This window comes from Pan paniscus, chromosome 13, assembly GCF_029289425.2.
Source record: "Pan paniscus chromosome 13, NHGRI_mPanPan1-v2.0_pri, whole genome shotgun sequence".
NCBI lineage: Eukaryota > Metazoa > Chordata > Mammalia > Primates > Hominidae > Pan > Pan paniscus.
In genome coordinates, this window is record NC_073262.2 from 62,788,441 (window position 1) to 62,808,893 (window position 20,453).

A 20,453-nucleotide genomic window follows, 5' to 3' on the forward strand; every position below is an offset into this window, starting at 1 on the left:
TGGGTGTGGAAACAGACTGTAACCTACTTTTGTAATGAGTAACCAAGTCTCAGCCCATCACAGAAGCCATACTTCAACCACGTGTAGGTGGCCAACTGATCAAATCGTGTTCAAATAGGGCAAATGCAGAACTGTAACCAATCTGACTGTTTCTGCATGTCAATTCTGTTTTCTATACCTTGCTTTCCCTTTTCTGTCCGTAAATCCTCTCCGACCACACAGCACTGCCTGAGTCACTCTGAACCTACTCTGGTTGAGGAACTGCCCAATTTGTGAATTGCTCAATTAAACTCTGTTAAAATTAATTCATCTAATGTTTTTCTTTTAACCCTAATTTTTTTTGAGCTTTTGATTTATTTTATTTTTGTTTTTTCTTTTTTATTATTATTATTATACCCCAAGTTCTAGAGTACATGTGCGCAACATTCAGTTAACCCTAATTTTTATTAACAATGCAAGCTCTTTAATGCTAGTAAGATATAGCTATTGAAATAAGAAATACATATGTATGTATTTACATATACACATACACACACATCTATATTATGCATAGCAAAGTCAACTGGATTAAAAAAATAAACTTTTCATTGGGTCAGTTATTGACAAACAACAGAGTTCCTTGATACGGAGCTTCGGATATTGACCTGGAACAGGATTGATTAATATGCAAGACTATAAATGTAAATACATTTTAGGCCAAAAAAAAAAAAAGTACTATTTGAGCAGTTCTTTCATAAACTACATACCTGGAAATTGCAAAGGTCAGATTAAAATTTCAAACTGAACTAGATCCTCCGTGGGATTTGTGAAGTCTTGCCATGTCAATGACACCAAAGAGTGGGGGGTGGGGTAATGGTGGTCAAATCTGTGTCTTTGACTGTCAGGCCTCTCCCAGGACCTAGCTCCAGGAGAGCTCATGGGATGCAAAACTTCTGGGGTGCCATGCTGCTCCCTTGCTGGTTGTGTAACCAAATGAAAAGACAGAAGATCAAGTTTTCCACCCTTTGCCCTGTCTAGAGCAATTCACTTTTGGATTCACTTTCCCAGAAGGCGGAAATTGCAGTGAGCTGAGATCATGCCACTGCACTCCATTCTGGGTGACAGAGTGAGACTCTGTCTCAAAAAAATAAACAAATAAAAATAAAAGAAATTACAACTCTTTCTAAGGGTGCACTCTCACAGGGCATTGTGTAGCTTTTTGTCCTGCTTTATTTTCTGCATAGTTCTTAGGACGGTTAGACAGTCTTAGTCCAGTCTTCTTATATAATAAGAACCCGAGCAAGGTTATGTGCTAATGTTTTATTGAGGGGTGCTAGCCCAGTGAAAAAGGGCAGGGAGGCAGCTAATGAGGGAACGCAGGTACAAGGTGAGGCATTGGGAAGCTGGCCACTGCTTCCCCAGAAGACATCACTGGTGGCTCAGCTCCTGTTCATCTGCTTGTTCCTTCTTATCTCTGTCTCTTATGGATCTACATTCATTCTTCAGAGTGTTGACTCCCCTGAACCTCCCTGTTGTGTTATGTGGTCCCTTGGGGCAGCAGCTAGGGAAGCCATTCTGGACTTGGGCACAGGAATTGCAGCAGCTCCTTAACCTGTTAGGAGTTAGGAAGAAGCTGGGGTTTTACTACCAAGGAGACTGTGCAGGTTGGTGCTGGGGTAACTTCTGGCATAGGCCTGGAAGGCAGGTGGGGCCAAGTGGATCTGGGGTCTGCACAAACTGGGTCCAGGACCCTGATAATGTATATTTACTTGTTTATTATTTTCTCTCTCATTTGGAAGCATAGAGATTACTTGTTTTGCTCATTGTTCACTATATCCACAGTCATAAGAACAGTGTCTGGCATATACCAGGCATTCAATAAATATTTGTTGAATGAATTTATTGAGTTGCTACTGTGTCAGGAATTGTTATAGCTGCTAGAAGACACAAGAATTCCACCTCCCAGATGGAAAAATTAAGACAAGAAGGGACTTTCTTGGTGCTATTCAAAATGGGAGCTGTTTCTCTATTTTCAGACATTTGGCCTTTAGTTTACAAGAGACAGTGTGTTTCAGAATATAAGTACTCTTGATTTGACTTTGCCTGTCTTTTTGTAAGAAATGGGCCTAAGAGAAAGATTAAATTGACTCCTTTTTCCAGCATTAGGTCTCTTTGTGCTTAATTTTCCTGATTTAGAAGATAAGCATGGCACCATGACACCGAACAAATGGATGTGCAGAAGAATAGACTCCCTGACCGCGTGAGTGTGCTCAGGCTGCTGAGCAGAGCACCACAGACTAGGGGGCTTCCACAACAGGAATTTATTTTCCCTCAGTTCTGGGGGCCAGAAGTCCAGGGTCCAGGTGGCAACTGGGTTGGTTTCTTATGAGGCCTCTCTCCTTGGCTTGTAGTTGGCCACCCTCTCCCTGTATCTTCACATGGTTTTCCTTATGTCTGTGTCCTAATCTCCTCTTCTTATAAGGACACTAGTCATAGTGGACCAGGGCTCAACTCCATCGCCTTATTTTAATTATCTCTCTTTTTTTTTTTTTTTTTGAGATGGAGTCTCACTCTGTCACCCAGGCTGGAGTGCAATGGCGTGGTCTCAGCCAACTGCAACCTCTACTTCCTGGGTTCAAGTGATTCTCCTGCCTCAGCCTCCCAAGTAGCTGGGACTATAGGCGCCTGCCACCATACCTGTCTAATTTTTGTATTTTTAGTAGAGACGGGGTTTCACTATGTTGGCCATGCTGGTCTCGAACTCCTGACCTTGTGATCTGCCTGCATCAGCCTCCCAAAGTGTTGGGATTACAGGCATGAGCCATCGTGCCCAGCCTTTAATTATCTCTTTAAAGGCTCTATTTCTAAGCACAGTTATAGTCTCAGCTACTGGGGGTTAAGACTTCAATACATGAATTTTGGGGGGACAGGGGCTATTGGGGGTGGAAGGTGATACATTTCAGTTTATAGCACTAACTCTAAAGAACTTGACTTTACAAAATGGTGATGTCCAGGCCCGCTCCCTGCTGTCTCTTGCCTTCTGTGGCTGCCTCCTTTTGCTCTTCTCCTTGGCCCCAGACCAAGACCATCAAGGCAGTCAGAACAGGTCACAGAGGAATCCAGAAATCCAAGAAGAGGGTTTTGTGCCAAGCAAATAAAAGAAACTATCATCCATCTAAGGTTCATTGTTTAAATTACCATGTTTATTTACATCAACACAAAATACAATAATAAACACGACAAAACCATTTTATCTTCATGTAACATAACTCTTCAGTGAACAGAAGTACTACTGTTAATGTTTTGGCCTTTCCAAGGTCCTGCCTGGGGTCAAAACAGTATTCAGAGAAAGAGCAGATTCTTCTCTACCTTCCCTAAAACACACACAAAGGTAACTTCTATTTTCTAAAATCCCATTCCAATAATAATAAAAAAATACAACAGTAAGTCCACATAGAGGAGAGGATTGCTGTTGTGTTATCAGCATTGCAACCTGTATATTGCTGTAGATTTCCCCCAGGTTCTGCACACCAGTCAGGAACATAAAGGGTATATCAGCCCTTCGGATTTTCAAGGTGATTTTTCAGTAATTCTTTCACCTAGCCCTGTACTCCGTAAAGGTTTGATTTACCTGAGTTATCTAGAAACCAGCAAAAAAAGAGTCTCCAAGTGATCAAAGGTATATGGATCTATCTTGTAGAATTGAAGAAACTTATAGATTTTGCTGTGACAATTCAATGGACAACCACGAAGCCTCCACTACATAATGAACTATTCACCTAGTAAAAGCTTCACATTACAATTTAATCAAAGGTAATAAACATTGCGCAAAAGTACAATATCTCATCTATATGCCAGCAGTTTAAATGCTATTTGTTTAGTCTCGAACATTTTCAAACAAATGACAGTTATTGCTTAACTAACACAATCTTTCTATTATTTCACTGACAAAAGAGGCAGTTTCCTGCAGTGGAAAGAGGAGATGGCTTGGAGTTAGAGGAGCTAGATTCTGAACCCAGCCCTACTCATTCTGAGCCTTAGTTTCCTTATGAGGATCAAGTGAGACGAAAGTGCTTTGTAAAGGAGTAATAACCACAAGAAATAATATTCTAGAGTCCATCTCTTCCATCAACTGATGGATCCCTAATTTGCACATATATTTTGCAAGTAAAATCTTACCTCTTAAAGTAAATATATGATGCATATTCACCACATGCAGCTGAAATGTGCAAGTTGGGTTACATAGATGGGAAAAGAGTATGTATTAAAAAGCCTTTAAGACTTGTATACTCTTGATGTGCTTGATTTAGAGCCATTTAAAATTTTATTGTGTTTAACACATGTTCCTTTTATATTATTGGATCACTCTTTGAATAAACTAAGCATTTAAAGTAATTTTTTTTAAAAAAGAAACTTTGGTATGACAATTACAGGATTTAAAAGACTGTGCAACTGAGTGAAATGGATTGAGAAATATGGGAGAAGTAACAGTTTGAAAACTCAGAGTCAAAAAGGAAACAGTGTAGAATATCGTTTTTCAGGTAATTTAAAAATAAGCTATATGATAGGGTTGTTATCTTTTTATTTTTATAGGTAACTTCTTAATTTATAAATTACTTATTCCTTATTTGTAAAACAAATAAAATATTTGTGTACTTAACGTTTAGGTGTGTGTATAAATTCACAAAAATTATTAACACTTAACTTTCAACCTTATATTTGAGATATCTTCAGAAGAATTGCAACCTTTTACCTGAAGTAAACTCAGAATCTCATTTCTCAGAGATTTTAAAAAAATTCTCCTTTAAGAGAGGGCATATTTCCTCCAAGTTTAGAATTAATTGGCGAGTATAGACACACAATGTGAGTATATGGGCTTTGTGACTTTGCCGAGACAAAAAACTCAGGTAGCTGCATTCCTGAAACAAATGAGATTCTAATTTCAAACATTTTTCAAATGCAAATCAGGCCCCCATGAATCATTTTGATGATTTTTTGAAGCATTAATGCAACAGAGTTAGTATTCCTCAAATGATCCCCAAAGTCATCTCTTTGCTAAGGATATTTCTCTTCTTGATTATTTTGAACCTGCCAACAGTCTGTCACCTTCATGTAGAGGATGACTTATCTGCAAATGTCCTATTATTATCTTAAACCAACCTCATTTTGAAGCAACAAAGAGAAAAAAATTAAATAGTGCATTAACATTTCATATCAGTGAAACAGACTTTTTTCATGCATAAAGTAGTTCTAGCAATCTGTGGAAAGGTCTACCTTTTGTTTTTCCCTGTGTTTATAAGTTACATTTTTAAAAGTACTTGTGGAGCCTCTGTAGAGTGGATTGGTTCCCTGGAAAAAAAAAAGATTCAAGTGAAAGTATGTATATTTTGTTATTATACTGTTTTAATACATAGTGCAAATTGGAAGAGGAGAGTCAAGGTCAGTCTTGGAAACCATTAGAACAATTTTGATTAATTTGGTATTTCATACGTTTAGTGTTTTGCAATTTATACATTTTCATTTTGTTAAATATACAGAACAAGTCCCATATGTATATTCTAAAAATGTTACCTCTTTTGGTAATGCACAAATTTACAGATAGAAAACAAGGCTTCAGCTGTTGTGCTCACTTCTGTTTTCCCAGCACTGAGTCCCTGGCCCAAAGCAGGTACTCAGTATGTATGGAATGAGTGGCATGAACAGTGACAGATGAACCAAAAGTGAAATCAAAGCCAAAAAAGTAAAAAACAGGAAAAGTGAAACTGGTAGGAACATACAAAAATGAATGACACAGTATCTGCCTTTAACAAACGTGTTACTGATGAGAGGCATCAAAGAAGGGCACAAATAATCATGCTAAGATAAAATCAAAACTCAGAAGTGGGAGAAAGTAGTTGCTTGGGAGGAGTGAGGAACCATCCTCTGGACAGCTAACACTTGCCCTGGGTAGCCAAAGAACCAGCTGTCTTTTGCTTACTATGTACAACACTGTGTAAGACAATCACAAGAGACTGGTATGGAGGACCCTGGGGTCATGAAAGAGTTGCAGTCCAAAGGCAGGCCAGAAAAAATGGCTTTGCCTTGGGGGCAGTGGGAAGGTTGGGTGTGGGACTCCTGGGTAGCTCAGCTGTGCTGTTTGGGTTATAGATGTGCCTCCAGGTGCCAATAGCAGTGGTGCTGTAGCCAAAAGGACCAGAAGGTCCAGAAGGATCAAGCCTCTCTAGTTGTTCCAGGCCGGAGGAAGGTGTCTGGGTAAGGTACAGTTTCTTCTCTCCCACTTTCCAAGGTTTATCACACAGGCTATGGCAACAGTCTGGGTCCAAACCCAGCTCCACCACATGACCGTACTGAAGCCACTCTGAGCCTTGGTGTCCCTATCTGTTCCTACCTCGTCCAGGTAAAGTATTTTAGCGCTGTGTGTAGCACATAGCAAATGCTCCATAAATGCTGCCTCTTCTCATTAGTTCCTATTTATAGCTTTTCTTCACATTTGGAATTTCCTTTTCTTTTAGGTTTTAGAGAGGATTATTAAGATATTTTCCTCCAGGGCTTTGGTACACTTAACATTTCTAAGCCCATTACTGAGTATGTATGGAATCCAGGTACCGCCTCTGACCTTCTAAGTTAAAATCTTATACTTTGATCACCTCATTCCATGAATTATAGCTATGGTAGAAATTTCTAGGGGTGGATTTGAAAAAAAAACCTTAATTGTCTTTGCTTGCTCAGTGTATTTCTTTCAGCTCTTAAAAGAATTGAATAAAACCGGAAACACTCCCCGGTCTTTCCCACTCATTGGCCTCAGTGCCCTCATTGTGAGTGGGAATCACACCTGCACCCATTTCTATGTTGTCCAGAGCCAGTGGCCTGACCTCTGACTAAGTGACATGTTACTTTTGTTATGTGCCTTTAAAGAGATATGCTATTTCTATAATAAAGCCAAACAGAAAAATGTTCCTTGGCTGGTGGTGGATGATGGGTGAAAGCTAAGTTGGTATATTGCTTCTATTCCTGAGAGCAGCCTGGTTAATTCTGAGGGACCTCCAGATCTTATCTAGTCCTGCTGCCCTAAGAATTTGAGATTTTGAAGGCAAAGGGCAGACTGATGTGAATTTAGATGTAGATGGAGTCTAATTTGCAAACAAAAATCATGCATGGAATTCTATTAAATTTGAGACTAGAATCTAGTTGGTTACAGGAGAATGAGAGACTCCATTGAAGAAATAAGATGGAAAAAAGTAAGAGGTTCAGGCCAGCAATGACAGGGTAAGCCTGTCCTGGAGGAATTTCCCACTTCCTCCAGGAAGCTCCCACCTTTGTGAACAGAAAAGACACTTGGAAAGAGGACACAGGCTGTGAGCAGGGCCAGCTTAGAGCTCCGTAGGACCAGGTACTTGTTTGTAGGTGCACCCTATATTATGTCAAACATACTACAATACACCCATATCCCACACTTAATATAACTGATATGCATTATAGAGGAGGTGACTTGAATTGCAGTTGACAAGATAACACAATGTTATTTAGTAGATATTTAGTTGAATGTTTAATTTTGATGGTGGAGTTTTCATTCCGTATTTTAAAGCAACTTCATTCATTTAGGTTTGCAATATTTTGGGAGTCCCTTGCAATACTGGTTTAGGGCCAAGACATTGCTTATAGGGAGTGATGGGTAAAGCAGACTTCACTAGAGTAAGAGGGTAAGGTGGAAGTGTAAAAGTGGACGAAGAGCAAGTACATATTGCTGTTGTGTGTAATAGGGTATTTCCTGGCCTCAGCTGAAGATCAGAGGTCAGGATAATGCACTCACATTGGGTTTTGTTCCAGGAGGAGGTGTGGAAATGTCCACACTGCCTCTTCTAGTGCTCTGCTGATTGTAACCTCTCTACACAGACTTTCCAGCTGAAATGCAGGCTTGAGTCCTACTCTATTTCGGGTGAGTGTGCAATCCACTGCCCAGAAAAGGTCAGTTTTCCCCTAACCATCTGGGGTGACCAGGCTGATTCCCCCAGGTGTCTGGGAGTGCTAATTTAGGCTGTGGATTCTGCAAATGCAATGACACATTTTTCAAGATTGAAAAAGTGGTAATAGGAAAACTCTGTCATGACCCACAGCTTCCTTAATGATCGCCCAACTGCCAAACGCAGACCTGATTTGCTTAGCACAGTACAAAATCAATTCATGACTGCAAGAAATGTCAGGCTGAACATTTTTTTGCCTGAAGTTAATGACTTGTCATCCTAGAAAAAAAATTCTAATCAAAGATGAATTTAAATATGTTTCATTTGTGTTTTCATAAAGAATATGTGGGGGTGGGCATTATTTTTTAAAGCATAATAAAAAAGATAACCTTTCTTTACAGCTGCTCTGAAATGTTTTAGGAGGTAGGAGTGAAGACCTTTCTGTCTTAAGCCCTGTCACTTTATGAGTCCAATGCAGTCCTATGGCCAGGAGGCCTGACTGTCCCTATTGTCTCTGGAGGGCACTGGGTTTCAAAGACCAGTCAAATTCACTTCTTCAGGAAGAAATAGGTTTTAGGGAAAAAACTCAGTTAAATTGAAGACCCCTAAATGTGTGCAGTGAGCGACATTTTTTTCCAGTAGGATGTTAGTGAAATTTAAACTGAATTATTTGAGTTAAACCTTTTTTGCCTCCAAGTGAATAATTACTACCCAGTCATTATCTAGTCAGCAACATCAAACATTTGTTATTCAAAGAAACTCAATTTAATAAGGAAATAATATTTTCCATTTATGCTTTTCTTTTCTGTTTAATGCATGTTCGGGTCGCATGTTAGATGAAGAAAGAGCAAAAATTCAGCATTTGAATTTCAGTCATGTTCTACATCCTGAGGGAGAACAATTCATGTTTTTGGGGAAATTAACTGTTAATTAAAATGTTATTTTAAAGATATTAATCACTTGTCAGTATTTATGCCTCTGTATGAGAACATTGAAATGTGCTGGTTAGTAGATACACATCACATAATTGCCCAAGTGCGTGTTTGTGGAACACCTGCTTATTATTTCTAGGAGGGTCAACCAAAGGCTGTGCTTAGAAGAACAATGAACAATTAGGCTTCAGCTTAACCATGCACCAAAAGTTAGGGAAGTCCCTTAACTTCTCTGAGCCTCAGTTTAGCTCTTCAAAATGGAAATACCAGGATTATATCATGGGGCTTGCTGCTATTGTCCTTTGTGGCAACTTAACCATATTCTTTTACCTGGTTGCCCTTCTAACCATGGCAAGGCATTTGTTGGAGAGTTGATGAAAGTCAAAAATAACATCTGTGGCCAGGGGTCAGGTGAAGTGAACTGTCCTACAACTTTGGGCTCATTAGTACTGTGTTCTAAGTCACCAAGCTAACCTGTTTACCTTTTACATTGTTAGGGATGAGTAAATTATATCTTCTCCTGAGGAATTTTGCTTAATTATGGAAAATACACACATTCGCAAAAAGAGGAAAGCTATATAACCAACCTCCAAAGACCCAACGCTCAGATTCCACAGTTATCACAATTCTGCCACACCTGCTTCAACTATCCCTCCATCCCACTCTCTTGGCTGAATTATTTCAAAGCGAACCCCAGCTTTCATTTCCTTTCACTCCTTCAGTATGCATCTCTAAAAAATATGGATATTTTCTAGCAATGTCACCATGCCATTATCATACCTAATCAAATTAACCATACTTATTTGCTATCATTCTAATACCCAGCATGTATTAATCTTTTTTCAGTCTTTTTATGTATTTATTTATCATTTATTTTGGAGACTGGGGCTCACTCTGTCACCTAGGCTGGAATGCAATGGCATGATCATGGCTCACTGCAGCCTTGACCTCCTGGCTCAAGTGATCCTCCTGCCTTAGCCTCCCAAGTAGCTGGGACTACAGGTGTGAACCACCATGCCTGGCTAATTTTTGTATTTCTTTTTGTAGGGATGGCGTTTTGCCATGTTGCCCAACTTGAACTCCTGAGCTCAAGTGATCCAATCCTCCTGTCTTGGCCTCCCAAAGTTCTAAGATTACAGGTGTGAGCCACCACGCCCAGCTTTTTTCCAGTTGTTTTAAAAATGTATTTTTACAGGTGGACTGTTCAAATCATGATCCAAACAAGATCCATACATTGCATTTGGCTGTTGTATCTAAATGCATTTTTAATGGGAAGATAAAGTAGATAAAAATTTTCAGTGTTCATTGTCCTGTACCATATATTATCATTAATTTAGAATAACTACATACAACAGAAACATCCCTTATCAAGATAAATTTATCAAAAATGGGAAATTCCATTTGCTTTAGGAGTTGAAGGCATTGCTATAAAAATTGTTAACATCAAATTATTTGGGCAGACAAATCCAAAGGAGCATTGTGTCTGCCTGTATTTTCTCCAGTGATATCATTGTTGTTAGAATCAGCAATGTAAGATAATCGCTGTTAGATACCTGGACACACCATTAGAGATAGAGAGACGAAATTAAAACTATGGAATTGTTTCTATGGGTCTCTAGAAATGTAATTATCTCTCCTGTGGAAAAGAAACACAGAAAACTATAGTCCTGCCTTCTGATTGCCTCTTGTGAAGAGAAGGCAGTTAAATTATTTCTATTGAGTTTATGTATTTAAAGGTTAATACTTTTGGGGTTTTTTTCAGGTCTCTGTTTAAAATTTATGTTATTCAGAAAAAATAACTGCATGGCATTTTAAAAATCATCTCGATTTTGCTTTGTAACCTATTATATCAGAAACAAGTATTTCCAAAGAAATTGGCATGAATTATCGTACTATTTATGAACACTATTCCATTCATTATAACATAACCAATTTATGGAAATGTTTAGATATAGCACCCGTGCTTTATCAAATGGGGCCTGAGGGATACTCCTAGTGGTGAGGAAGCACTGGGTAAAAATATACTTCCCCAATGTCCCTAAGCAGCTGTCTCAGGAGCCTCATGAGACTCTTCATCGTGGTGGAAATCCCCACCGCACTAAGACAAATATAAGCTATGAGGGTCATCTGGACCTTTGCGCCTGAAGCAGAACAGAAATCAAAGCTGTTGGGGTCATGGCGAGAGTGGGAGAGAAAAAATGTGACATTTGAACTCTCAGAGCAGAAGAAAGCTGAGCCCCTCAATCTCTTCCACTAGCCTCTTTCTCCCCTAGACAAGGAGTAGCCCTAAGTTTCCACATACCGTTTGCCACTTGGCTTTTGATCGTTCTGCTTCAAATTTGGCAACTTCTTTACGATCATGAAATGACACCAGTAGCTTCCAGATGCACAGCAGGACAACCCCGATGAGAAGAATAGCCAGGGAAACCCCTAACATGATCATGGGAATGTTTGGAGGCTTCGGACAATCTGCAGAAATAAAGAAAATTATAAGAAGGTGGTAAAATCAACATTTTGACATCGGAAAACCATTTCTTGTTGGATTTTTATCTACATTTTCTGCAGCAGAGGATAAATATTGACACCATTTTCGCCTTGCTTAAATTTTAAAAATGAGTTACTTGTTGAAGAATAGCCCTGCATTCCTCAAAGTAGAACAAAAGATAAAGGAAGAATTTAGTTATTTGAAGTAAATGGATATAGACTTGATGGTTGACTCTAAAAGAGAATCCAAAAGAGTGATAATTAATGCACATGGAATATTTAAAGGATTAAGAAAAAGACTAGTTTAATCACTAAACATGGTCTCTTCTGAGTCCACGATAAAGCAGAAATGGAGTATGTGTGTGTGTGTGTGTGTGCTGCATGTCATCAGTTTTTCATGGACCTTCTTGAATCATGGGGAGTCTAGAAGACTATATTAAAAGTTATATAAAAACCTATCCCTTGGAAAAAATTACTATTTCCTTCTTTCTTTATAGACAGAAGACAATGATGGGTTTCAGTTCTGTTTTGTTGAACCCTAATGCAGTAGTCTGGTTTTGGGGAAGTTCCTAGACTAGATTCAGGAGAGGTAGATTCAATTCCCATCTGATGTACAGTAGCTGTGTGAATGTGATCCAGTCCCTTGACCTCTCTGAGCCCCAGGCCCTTCATCTGTAAAACAAAGTTCAGTGTTCCCTTACCTTTTCTGATGATACCAATAAGCTGAACTGTTCTTGCTTACTAACACAGCTTCCTAGACCCCTTCCCCAATATTCTGATTCAGTGGGTCTTGGATAAGCCACCGATTCTGTGTTATTAAATATTCTAAATTATTCTTATCCTCAAGCAAGTCTGGGAAATTAGATGTTCTGTAGGGTACTTTCAACTTGAATATTCTATGAAATGTTATTTTGACTGTATTGAAGATATTAATGTAATTTTGTAATTATACAGTACCTTTCCTAATTCACAGCAGAATGACTAATAGTCCTTGCAATATGCCTAGGAGATGATACATTTCTTAATGAAACATTATAATTATGTTCTCCTCTTACTTTCATGGAAAAAAAATCCCACATAAAATTATCATTAGATATCTGCATCTCTCTGCAAGAAATGAGGCAAAATCCATGGGATCTGGGGAGAAAATGAATGATGTTTAGTTTATCCTAAGTCTTACTGCTTTTAGATATTTAATAAGGAGAGTTATACACATATGACTGGTCATGCTGTCTTTAAGGTAAGGATCTGGAGTCGATGTGAATCTGAGTGGGGCTAATTACCGACTAACAGCATGATGCCTGGCCTCACACACTTTTGTTCTTTGGCCAAGAAACCATGTAAAGAGATTATGCAGAAACAAGTAAAGGAGCTAATGACATAGCTATTACTGTATGAAGATCTAAAGACTATATTCTCGCATAGCAAATGAACCATAGCTGCCTCTAATAGGTGAGCACATTCCTGCAAATAAAGCGGCAGGCCTGTGTCATGAGAATATATACTGGCTACATCTTTGGCTAAGAAATGCCTGGGGTGGGGCATAGTATGTTCCTGTTCAAAGCAAGATGAAGCTTGCTACAATCCTGCACCTAGACATGAATTAGGAGGGTTCTCCAGAAGGGACTAAAGAAGAAATGGGTGCGGTCTGGCAGAGATAATTATTTTAAGAACTGAAAGTCCTCAGGAATTGTACATTTCTCAATTAAAGATGTTGGCCCAAGTGCCAGAGCAGGTCTTACACAATAGAGATCATCACTTTTCATACTCGGATGTTTCTTGAGATGCTCAGACTGAAAATGGATTTCTATGTGGAAGAAGAGGGTCACCTCTATCACTGTGGGCAATGTGGCCCATCGAGTCCAGGTTGGTGCAGCACCTACTTCTAAGGTCCTGAGTATCTAACTCTGCTACATGCGTTGCACAATCTGGTAGCTCAATGTGCATATTGAGTGCTTGAAATGTGACTTTTCCCAAGTAGCTTATGCTGTAAGGGTGAAATACACACTAATTTTGAACACTTGGTATGAAAAAAATGTAAAATATCTCAGCTTTTATACTGATTACATGTTGAAATGACAATATTTTGGATAACATCGTAAATAAAATTCATTTTACCTGTTTCTTTTACTTTTTAATGTAATTACTAGAAAATTTTAAATTACATATAGGGTTTGCCTAACAGTTCTGTCGGGTGATGCTGATCTAACATCTTTTTGTGATTCAGATAGTTATGATGATTGTACAGCCAGTAGGAGGCAGTAGAGCACAGTGGTTCAGAGCAGGGGCTCCAGGCCAGGCTGCCAGAGCTCCTCCAACTAGCTCTGGCACGTAATTACTGCCAGACCTAGAAAATTATTTAATGTCTCTATGCCTCAATTTCCTTACCTTTAAAATGAAAATAATAGTGGTACCTGTTTTATATGGTTGTTAAGAATATTAATCGAATTAATATGTAAAATATATAGAACAACATCTGGCAAATGGTATTAGTAAGGGCTCAAAAAATGAGAGCTGCTATTATAATAATTAATATTACTATTGTTACTGCAAATACAGCACTCTTTCCCCTTTTCTATCTTCATCACCTCAAGGGCCTGGAGCCTCCAAGTTGGAACCTGTGGGTATAGCATCTACCCTAGCTGGTACTTTCCAGCCAGGAAGCCTTCCCGCCTATCATTCCTTGACTCTGTTGTGGCTCTTATGCTCTGGAAGTCCCTCCGGATGGTGGGGGAAAGAAAGAAGATGAAAGAAGCCACCTGTGTCCACAAGCACCCCTGGTGGCGACCCTTCACTCAGTTCTTTTTTTCAATTTGCTTAGAGACCCTGGGGATCAGCCCCTTTCTCACTTCTCAGTTTGCCTCTTCTACCCAAGCCTCCACCAGGCCACCCTGGGATTTTCTAGTCTGAAAGCTGTGAGACGGGAGACAGGAGGGACCATGGACTTCTGGGGACAGGTTCTGCTCTGCTGGCCCCTGGAAGTGCCAGGCCTACTCAACCATGCGGACATTTGTTGAGGAAGAGGGAGCCTGGAGGCTGTCAGGTGACTCTTGTTAAGCCTCAGGGAGGTTATTTTTCCCCTCACTTTTCCCTACTACAAAAGCATGGGGATAATAACATGCCATAATAAAAAGCATCAGGGCATCTGTGCGTGCTCTGCAGAATGGCATGTTGCGGTGCCACTCTTATTGTGTGGAGGAATAAAAGAACAGACAACAGCTCCGTAATGAGGAGGCATTTAGCCCAAGGCATGTTTCACCAAAAAAAAAAAAAAATCACCAACTAGATACAAAAGTCTCTGAATTAAAAGCAGGACTTATTCTGGAAATTTGTTTTTGTTGTTTGAAACTCGTTTTTTTCAATAGAATCAATACTGTAAGGGATGGCTTTGATTTCAAGATAACTTGCTAAAGTCACTGCCACAGTCAGAGGGTTGGGGGTGCAGTTGGAGAATTTTATTTTGTAAGACAGATAATGAGCAGGCAGGCTTTTTTGGTATTATAAAGTAATTTCTCCTTATACAGCAGGATTCTCCTTATGTTTCCCTAATGAATGGCCACAAGACTCATTTTATGTATGCATTTCAAAGGAGTTGATTTACATGAGATTTTTCCAGAGCAAGTCTCCAGGGGCACTCGGCATACCTGAGCTTCAAGGCCAAGTTCACAATCATCTTCAGATTCCTTGGATTGTGCCAACCTCTATCTCTCCCTTGCCCTCAGCAACTGCAATGTGACGTTTTTCTGATCATGTTTTCTTGATTGGGATATAATGGTCTTGAACCTACTTTTTGGTTCTTTTGACATTGCTGTGGTTTTTATGTTCTTAAGTGATGCCAATTTGATACTTCTGGTTTTAAGTTCAGGACTTAATATTTTATCAGCACATCGGTAAGTAAGCATGTACAACAAAACACACCTATCTGCCTTATGGCCTGGCCTTGTTGCTGTTGTCTGGGTCAGAACTTAGGCTCCAAGCTTTTGATGGGAGGAGGAGGTTGCAAACAAGGTCTGATGAGGTCTGATTTAATATAGCGTCATATCTGCAGGAATGGTTTAGGGAGGAACACATCACTAATTAAAGACAGAAAATATGAGGCACCTGTGAGTAAATGAGAATGCAGTCTGTGTTGTTAGGGCTGTTGCTCACAGGGAGATCTTGGGACCATTTGTATCAGGCTTGCCAGGGTAGTTGTTAAAATGCAGAGCCCTGGGCCACACATCAGATGGTGTTGACTCGGGATATAGGCATTTTTAACAAGTTCCCCAAGGGAGTCTGATACCCACTAACATTTGAATCCCCCTCAATCAAAGTATTAATACCTTCTCACCTACTTTCTTCTCTACTAAATATAAACTTCTCCTTCCTCTTCACTGAATGCAAAATGTTTAAGGTTTTCCCAAGTCCCAAACTGACTCTATGAGTTGGTGTGGATGAAAATCCACAGGAGCAATGGACCCCTTGACATCCTTTTAGATGACATCCTTCCTCACTTGCTGCTTAATGTCTTTTCTGATTCAGCATTATCATTTAATGACCCATTACCATGAGTTAGGTATTGCCACAATTTTATGTGCGTTATTCCACTTAATCCTTGAGTCAACACTTAGAAAAAAGTACTATTATCTGTACCATTTTACGGATGAGGAAATAGAGACTCAGAGACTCAAGCCATCACTCCGCTATTAAATAATGGAGAAGGATTTGAACCAAGGTTTGCCTGATTCACACTCTTTAAAAAAAAATGGACACACTCTTCTCTGTTACCCTTTCCTAAAGATACACCTTTTGCTTACATTTCATTTAATCTACTTACCTTTTTATAATTCATCAGTCAGCTTTCAGGAAGATGATGACTGCTGCAACTACAAGTCATCTTAGCTGGGTTTTTTTTTTTTTTTTTTTTTTTTTGGTCTCACTCTGTGCAGTGGTGCGATCTCGGATCAACGCAACCTACACCTCCCAAGCTCAAGCAATTCTCCTGCCTCAGCCTCCCGAGTAGCTGGGATTATAGGTGCAGGCCACCATACCCGGCTAATTTTTGTATTTTTAGTAGAGACAGGGTTTCACCATGTTGGCCAGGGTGGTCTCCAACTCCTGACCTCAAGTGACCCACCCGCCTCGGCCTCCCAAAGTGCTGGGATTACAGGTGTGAGCCACCGTGCCCGACCCTTATCTGGTCTTAATAAGAGACACTGGAACATACTGAACCTTCTAACTGGCATCTTTCAATCCTTGAGAAACTTTAAGAAACTTCATCAAAATTTTGGAAATGTCTTTCCTGGCATGCTACCCAGAGCGATTTTCTGGTTGCTTTCTCTTCTCCTGTGTAGTATCATTTGCCATCGGCAATGGAAGGCAAAACACCCACCTTTTTCATTGATGCTGTGAATGATGGTTTTCCCCTCATTATCTGTAGTTATTAGGAATGTAATAAGACATTCATTTTCTCCTTGCAGAGAGCAGGAAACAGAACCATCCTTTGAGAAATCTGCAGATAAAGGAGTCATTCATTAGGTTAAACAAGATTCCAAAAGAGATTATTTTTAAAACAAAGTAGTATTGAGTTTTAATATGTAAATTAGAGTTTTCAATATTGCAGAATGAGAATAGGAGAGGCATAGGTTTTTGTTTTTCTCATGAAGTGAGGTTTTCGTTTTCACTCACGTTCCAGAAGAACAGTTCCAGTTGTGGTCAATCAGTACTGACCATCAAATGTACCTATCAAACAGATACGGGCAGGATTGCAACAGGCTGAACGTACTTCAAGGCAGGTACCCACAGCTGCCTTGGGAATAGAATGGCCCTGATTATGGTAATGAGGGGGCTATAGATTCTTTGCTGACAGCATGAAGGATGTCTAGATTACATTTCTGCACAGTTCAAACTGATACTGATACTTTTAAAGGAGCCTTTCTCACAACGGCATAGTCAAGATTGCTGGCCATGTATTGTGGTAACAGTAACATAAATTAATATCAGGAAACTGAGACTGAAGCATTATGTAGCTCAGGGACCAGCAGGATAAAGGTAAATAAATCCACAGTGACAGTTTGTCTATCATTCAGTAGAGCTCCTTTCTTAATTTGAAAAAAAAAAAAATCCAGTTTACCTTAAATCTTTTCCAAGTGGGAATTTTTCCTTATTGAGCTCATTCAAGAGGCAGAAAATGAATGTCATGACAGAAATTAAAAGTAAAGTAAAATGGCCAATCTGAGATGCCAGTACTATCTACCACAAATTTTAGTAGTCCAGGATGTGTGCCAAAATTATGTGGCATTCTCCTAATTAAGAAAACCAAACAAATTTGCTTAACTGTTCTCCTATCTTTTAAGTTGGAGACTTTTCAATGATGGTTACAAACATTGTTTTTCAGAAACCTGTAAGTAGAAGACCTTTTGCTCTTAATCTAAACTTTTAGGACATAGGTCCAAAGTTAGTGTGTTATGCTACAATGGATCAGAACATTAAAACTGGGGCTGCCCCTGATAATCTCGGACATACTCCTACTAGACTTATAACCTCTCTCATTTGCTTAAAAATAAAAACATTAATAAAGCAGAATCTAATGTGTTTTCTGAATCTAACAAAAATTAAATAATAGTCTGTTTTTGGTCAAAAATGCCATAGCCATAGATAGAAATATTAAGTTGCTGTTTGCTGTCTTTACATTTTGTTTGAGATGAAAAACCCAACAGTGTCTGTGAGAAGTATGCTTTGTATTATCTATGAAAACAGGAACCAGCAAGACATTTAGCATTGTAAATAAAATTTTGGATGATAGATTTAAGTGTACAAACTGTTTTTGAACCCATTAGAAACATCTATTACATGGGAATATTAAGAAATCTAATTACAAATCATCCTAGTCTAGTCATTGCCAAATGATTATGGTCATCTAAGTCACCTGGGAGTTTTGAAAATGTAGATTCTGGGGACCCACCTTGGGTATTCTGATTTGAGAAGTTGGTTGTGTGCACAGGAGCTTGTACACTTAGTGAATTGTTCAATAAGTATTTTTAAAAAGGAGATTCTGATTAAGAGATTTGGTGAGATGTGTGTTATTTCATATGTTTGATTGCAAATGGTATTGCAGATATAATTCATACGTTGGCCATTTTATTTGGCCTTTACCACATCTCCTGTTCACTTGCCCCTCCAGTTAGCTAGGGTTCATGAAGTCTTGGGGACTATGCGTTTTCTTATTGGACTGTTTTCTTGCTTCTTTCCCCCTCTCTGCGGGAACAGCCCAGGCTCACTCTGCTCGCCTTGAACATATTTAATGAAACATTTTATTCTGTGGTAGGAAATATGTGAATGGCTTATCATACTCCTTTCAGTAATATTAACCATGTTTTTAAAATTTTTCTTTCAAATAGCTGCACTGAAGCCTAGGGAGGCTTACTTGACCTGGTCAGAGTTATTTAAGTGTTAATGGAATGGCAGAATATGATCTTTGAGTCACAACTCCCATGTTGCTTTAATTACTTCACCACTCCTTTTCATGACTGTTACGGCTCTAGATGTAGGCTGTTCCATGGTGTTTGGGTATTGAAATAGTATTCTCAAATGTGCAATGACAGATTTGCATAATTCGCTGCATAATTTCTTCTGTTGTTCATAGAAAATGGATCTCTCTTTTTTCCCTTCCTTTGTGAATGTCTACAGTGCTGCTCTAGAATAATACAATGAAAATAAGATGCCAGGCAGTCCGTGGAACCATACTCAGAGAAGGAAGAAATGTGAAAACAGGGGTGAGGATGTGGGCCTGGGAAGGTCCAGGGAGGGTGTGAAAAATACAAAGCAGGGGGGTGGAGCCAAGATGGCTGAATAGGAACAGCTCCAGTCTACAGCTCCCAGAGTGAGCAACACAGAAGATGGGTGATTTCTGCATTTCCATCTGAGGTACCAGGTTCATCTCAATAGGGAGTGCCAGACAGTGGGCGCAGGTCAGTGGGTGCGCGCACCACGCGCGAGCCAAAGCAGGGCGAGGCATTGCCTCACTCGGGAAGCGCAAGGGGTCAGGGAGTTCCCTTTCCTAGTCAAAGAAAGGGGTGACAGACGGCACCTGGAAAATCGGGTCACTCCCACCCTAATACTGCGCTTTTCCAATGGGCTTAAAAAATGGCACACCAGATTATATCCTGCACCTGGCTCAGAGGGTCCTACACCCACAGAGTCTCGCTGATTGCTAGCACAGCCGCCTTGTACACTGCAAGGCAGCAGCGAGGCTGGGGGAGGGGCACCTGCCATTGCCCAGGCTTGATTAGGTAAACAAAGCAGCTGGGAAGCTCAAACTGGGTGGAGCCCACCACAGCTCAAGGAGGCCTGCCTGCCTCTGTAGGCTCCACCTCTGGGGGCAGGGCACAGACAAACAAAAAGACAGCAGTAACCTCTGCAGACTTAAATGTCCCTGTCTGACAGCTTTGAAGAGAGTAGTGGTTCTCCCAGCACACAGCTGGAGATCTGAGAACGGGCAGACTGCCTCCTCAAGTGGGTCCCTGACCCCCGAACAGCCTAACTGGGAGGCACCCCCAGTAGGGGCAGACTGACACCTCACACGGCCGGGTACTCCTCTGAAACAAAACTTCCAGAGGAATATCAGGCAGCAGCATTTGTGGTTCACCAAGATCCGCTGTTCTACAGCCACCACTGTTCTGCAGCCACCGCTGCTGATACCCAGGCAAACAGGGTCTGGAGTGGACCTCTAGCAAACTCCAACAGACCTGCAGCTGAGGGTCCTGTCTGTTAGAAGGAAAACTAACAAACAGAAAGGACATCCACACCAAAAACCCTTCTGTACATCACCATCACCAAAGACCAAAAGTAGATAAAACCACAAAGATGGGGAAAAAACAGAGCAGAAAAACTGGAAACTCTAAAAAGCAGAGCGCCTCTCCTTCTCCAAAGGAATGCAGCTCCTCACCAGCAATGGAACAAAGCTGGGGGGAGAATGACCTTGACGAATTGAGAGAAGAAGGCTCCAGACGATCAAACTACTCTGAGCTACAGGAGGAAATTCAAATCAATGGCAAAGAAGTTAAAAACTGTGAAAAAAAATTAGACGAATGGATAACTAGAATAATCAATGCAGAGA

The 20,453-nt window shown here is 40.0% G+C and overlaps 1 protein-coding gene across 3 annotated transcripts in view; it reads right to left on the reverse strand.

Moving 5' to 3' along the window:
- Nucleotides 1–3,160: 3,160 nt before the first annotated feature.
- The window catches only part of ITGB6 (integrin subunit beta 6), a 170,284-nt gene continuing 152,991 nt past the window's right edge, over nt 3,161–20,453 (reverse strand). For 2 of the 3 annotated variants that reach the window (XM_063595402.1, XM_055108669.3), the window contains 3 exons: nt 16,728–16,847; nt 11,175–11,341; nt 3,169–5,328 (listed from right to left, as the gene is read on the reverse strand). In XM_063595402.1, coding sequence (XP_063451472.1) covers nt 5,230–5,328; nt 11,175–11,341; nt 16,728–16,847 — 386 coding nt within the window. In that variant the 3' untranslated portion in view covers nt 3,169–5,229. Of the gene's footprint in view, nt 5,329–11,174; nt 11,342–16,727; nt 16,848–20,453 lie in introns of all 3 variants that reach the window. The other variant, XM_063595401.1, reaches the window with a different exon arrangement.